The following is a 308-nucleotide window of genomic DNA, read 5'->3' on the forward strand; positions in this document are numbered from 1 at the left end:
CCGCCCTACCTTCCACAGTATGTAACCGCGAGATCACGGGTCCACGAGGAGTCATAACTTCCTTTAACTACCCCGACCCGTATCCACATGACCAGAACTGCACGTGGACGATCAAGGTCCCCCAAGGAAACTCAATCAATGCCTCATTCAGCGATTTCGTCTTGGAAGAGTCTATGAGTTCTGAGACCGAGTTATGTTATTTTGATTTCGTGGAGGTGAGTGGGGTTGTGTGCGGTAGAAAATAGGTACTGGTAGCATACACGTGTGTTTGTCGTGTGTTTCAGGTAATGACGATGATAATGCTGATG

At 48.1% G+C, this 308-nt stretch overlaps 1 protein-coding gene across 1 annotated transcript in view; it reads left to right on the plus strand.

Annotated features, from left to right (window-relative positions):
- The window catches only part of LOC119589380 (cubilin-like), a 70,980-nt gene that overhangs the window by 27,532 nt on the left and 43,140 nt on the right, over positions 1-308 (plus strand). The window contains exon 25 of the mRNA XM_037937998.1: positions 19-215. Within this exon, the coding sequence (XP_037793926.1) occupies positions 19-215 (197 nt within the window). The remainder of the gene's footprint in view (positions 1-18; positions 216-308) is intronic.

Source organism: Penaeus monodon, chromosome 25, assembly GCF_015228065.2.
Source record: "Penaeus monodon isolate SGIC_2016 chromosome 25, NSTDA_Pmon_1, whole genome shotgun sequence".
In the NCBI taxonomy this organism is placed as follows: Eukaryota; Metazoa; Arthropoda; class Malacostraca; order Decapoda; family Penaeidae; genus Penaeus; species Penaeus monodon.